The following is a 3,767-nucleotide window of genomic DNA, read 5'->3' as shown; positions in this document are numbered from 1 at the left end:
AGTCCCTATTCCCAAAGTCACAGGATCTTTAAATTGTAGCATATAAGGTTTAAATACTATAAATTTTCAATGTGTGAAAAAAATCATATAAGGAGGAACAATTTAATCAGACTTTCTCAGAGGTCAATACAGTCCCTATTCCCAAAGTCACAGGATCTCTAAATTGTAGCATATAAGGTTTAAATACTATAAATTTGGTCTTTAATTGAAACACAAAATTATTTTTAAAAACAATTATTTCCAAGTGTAATGAAATTTAGCCTTACATTACAAATGGGGTTATAGATCCTGGAAGATTTTTAAATGGATTTTTCTAAAGTATTTGTGCCCCGAGTTTCTTGTGGGTCCACAACTTTGTTAATTGTAGAGTCCCTAATAAATATGAAGTGCCCAAAAATGTGAAAATAGAAGTACCATCAACATAACAATTAATCCCATTAATTACTGGATTTTTAGAAAATGAGTGATTTCGCTCGATGTATTTGATTTGTTCTTTACATTGATTATAGTATCACACGAAAACAAAACAAAATTGTCAATATGATACAATATCAGGCCCCATCAGTAATGAAAAGCATAAAAACATGTAATTTAAAGGTAATCATATTACATATGCATGTCATATGCTATTTGAAAAATTCTTGACAACAGTCTATTCTCACAATGTGGAAGACCTCTTCTCCAATCGTAGATAAAATATGATAAGGTTCATCTGCTAACAGCCATTTTATTTATCGTCACAACATTAGAACATATTATAAGGTAAATACCAGTGTATTGTGCATGTGCTGACAAATGTTAACTTAATTAGCTTATGCTAAAGATCAATTAATGCTTCTCAAAATTCAATGCTTTAGCACTTGCATACTCGTAATAAAAAACAGAATTTACCTGCTGAAGCAAGGAATCGTCCACAATTGGAGAAAACCAGTGTGTAGATTCTTCCCTAAAAATACAACAGTTTCTGTTAAAAATAAAGAGCTTTGTTTGAATTAGGGGCAGGTATAGAAATGCATAGAACTGACATATGTCTTTGATTGTTTCAGAATAGAGAAATAGTTGAGTACATCTGACTTAACTAGATATATAAATTATAGAAAAAACACTACTTCACAACAATAAGTTGTTTTTTAAAATTTCACAGTTCAATGAATATAATTTGGGACAAAAAAATGCACACAAGCTTATTCATTGTCCAAGTTTAAAACAGAAACCTAATAATAGATTTTGTGATGTTCAATGACCTGTAATAAATTCAACTAGTTTATTGAAATAATAACACACTACCTTGTGTCCTGTCATATAGCGGACGCAATTACCATTAGAAACATCCCATAACCGTACAGTTCTGTCACTGGACCCAGTGGCAATGTAGTTAGAGTTGGGATGGAACTGTACACACTGAAATATAATTACATAATTATGTACCAGACGTTCATCACTTGATATGGTATATTACTATGGCGAAATTGATGATACGTAACAAAGTAACTACTAAATTCCAACTAAGACTGAAATACAAATATATAATTATACGAGACCTTCATCACTTGATATACTAGATTAACATCTGTTATGGAGAATAATCTGTAGAAATGTTACTCAGTGGATGGTGTTCCTACATGAAAAAATAAATAATAAACTCCAACCAAGACTGAAGTATAAAAGCAAAATTATACACCAAGCTTTAATTTGACAGGTGATATATCTTTTACACAGAATCATCTGCAGGAATGTTATACTGTTGATACTTTTGTTACTTGACAAACCAATAACCAAATTCCAACCAGAAATATACTCACATGCATAACCGTGTTCTAACTATTCCCAGAACAGATTTAAGTATGTCTCTCAAAGATTCCATAAAACTGACTCCATTCAAACTTCACATTTAGTGGGGATTATAAAGTCTTTTACATAGGCTCACACCACCTGGTAGTGAATTTTGTTTTGTACCTGTGCCCAGCATGTCATGATAATCGTATACCGTGAATTTCAACTCGATCTGTACTATACTGTCTTAGCACTGGATGTAAGACTTTGTAACCATTCAGGAGAACTTTGAGAAGAGTAAGGATATGTGGCTCATTTACCAACATTTCTTTAGTTTCTTAACCCTTTGACTACTGATAACTAGATTCCTTAGCAGCTGACATTGCTCTCATCATATTTCGTTCCAAAAATAAAAGTAGTGGACAAAATTGTTTGAAATTTGACAATGACTTTTCTAAAAGCATGTACTTTAAAAGAATAAAACATTTAATTTTGATTTTTTTCCACTGTTTCTAATACAAATTCATTATTTGATGTAGTTATTTGCACTTGGACTCTGAATAGTTCACCTGCAAGGTGATTTTCATGTTGAGTATGAAAATGCTACTTATTATCTTACAGTTTTCACGTTTCACTTACATAATCTCCAGAACCTACTGAATGAATATCACAAATTCTTTTCAGGAAAATGTTTATATTTTATTTTCCATTTTTGCTACCATATCACTAACTCTCACTATTATCATAATGTACAGTGCAACAAAATGTTTAAAATTAAGAAATGGAAATATATACTTACCTTTTATCTCTTCTTTGGATCATATGTATAATTTCAATTCTTTACCCTTTCACAAGTTTTTTATTTTTAATGTTTAATCTTCCTTCCCAATTCTTTATCTTTTATTATTTATGTCTACACACTTCAACAGGTCCCTGCGGGTGCTATAACATTATGATCGGCAGTGAGTCCGCTTTAGCTTATAGCATAATGGTTGCTCTCGCCTGTTTTATAGTGCAAGATCATTGAACCCACTTAGGTTTTACTTTTAGATTTTTGTTAATTATATATTATTTGTTTTAAAATTCATATTTGAAAGGTTTAATGATTATTTATGTTTTTCTACTTGTTAATTTCACTGTCTATTACACTAATATGTATAAGGTGAGAAAAAATAGCCAAATGCTAGGGGCACCACTCTCAACAATGGACTAATCTTTTTTCAACTTCCTCTGTAAAATGCAAACATCATTTAATTTTCCTAACCTCTTTAGGAAGAACAGTGTCATCAGCTCTTTTTATTGGCCATAATCATGGCATTCAACTTAAAACTGTTGCTTAACAACACATCTTCTACTTTGCAAGTGGGCGTGGTGTATCTTCAACTGAGGAAAATTTTAAAACCGCTACTTCCAAGACTGGCTCTTAGAATAGTTTTTGAATTATTTGTAAACAACCTATATATACTGTACTTTAAACGTCTTGAAGTGAACGTCTACATTTACACATGCAGTTTTTTCTATACCAATTTACGTTTGTAACTGCGAGCACTTTACATGAAAGAAGAAGCACAGTTATAAAATTTTTTTATGTTACTTTTGAAATAAAGGAACAATAACTTAGATAATATAAAACCTTGAATTATAACATACTTGATAATAATAATTTCATTAAAATATATTGATAGTAAAGTGGTTTAATTAAATTTTGAATGGAATGCAGTAACATGAGCAGAGGAATGTTAAAATGGTGCCAGATCTTATAGGATTAACAGTAGTTAAGTCTAATATTTGTGAGGTATTTGAAATAACCCAAGTGTTTCTTTCTCTTTTAGTTCATAAAGCTCAATGTTTCTTGTTCAGAGTTTTGTTGTCTTGACACAACAGATGCAAATACTCATGTATAGGTATTGTACCGATTTCATTCATGTACTAGTTATTATCAACAGCTTCTGATAAAAGCATGAGTGTATATATATATATATATATATATATAT

General features: G+C 30.7%; 1 protein-coding gene across 1 annotated transcript in view; it reads right to left on the bottom strand.

Moving 5' to 3' along the window:
• Positions 1–3,767, bottom strand: part of LOC106469289 (transcription initiation factor TFIID subunit 5-like) — a 66,484-nt gene that overhangs the window by 16,001 nt on the left and 46,716 nt on the right. Inside the window, exons 15-16 of the mRNA XM_013929775.2 lie at positions 1,288–1,401; positions 892–946 (exon numbers count right to left, since the gene is read on the bottom strand). Coding sequence (XP_013785229.1) covers positions 892–946; positions 1,288–1,401 — 169 coding nt within the window. The remainder of the gene's footprint in view (positions 1–891; positions 947–1,287; positions 1,402–3,767) is intronic.

Source organism: Limulus polyphemus, unplaced genomic scaffold, assembly GCF_000517525.1.
Source record: "Limulus polyphemus unplaced genomic scaffold, Limulus_polyphemus-2.1.2 Scaffold3399, whole genome shotgun sequence".
Lineage (NCBI taxonomy): Eukaryota > Metazoa > Arthropoda > Merostomata > Xiphosura > Limulidae > Limulus > Limulus polyphemus.
Note: the sequence above shows the minus strand (reverse complement) of the source record. Positions and strands in the feature narration are given on the sequence as shown.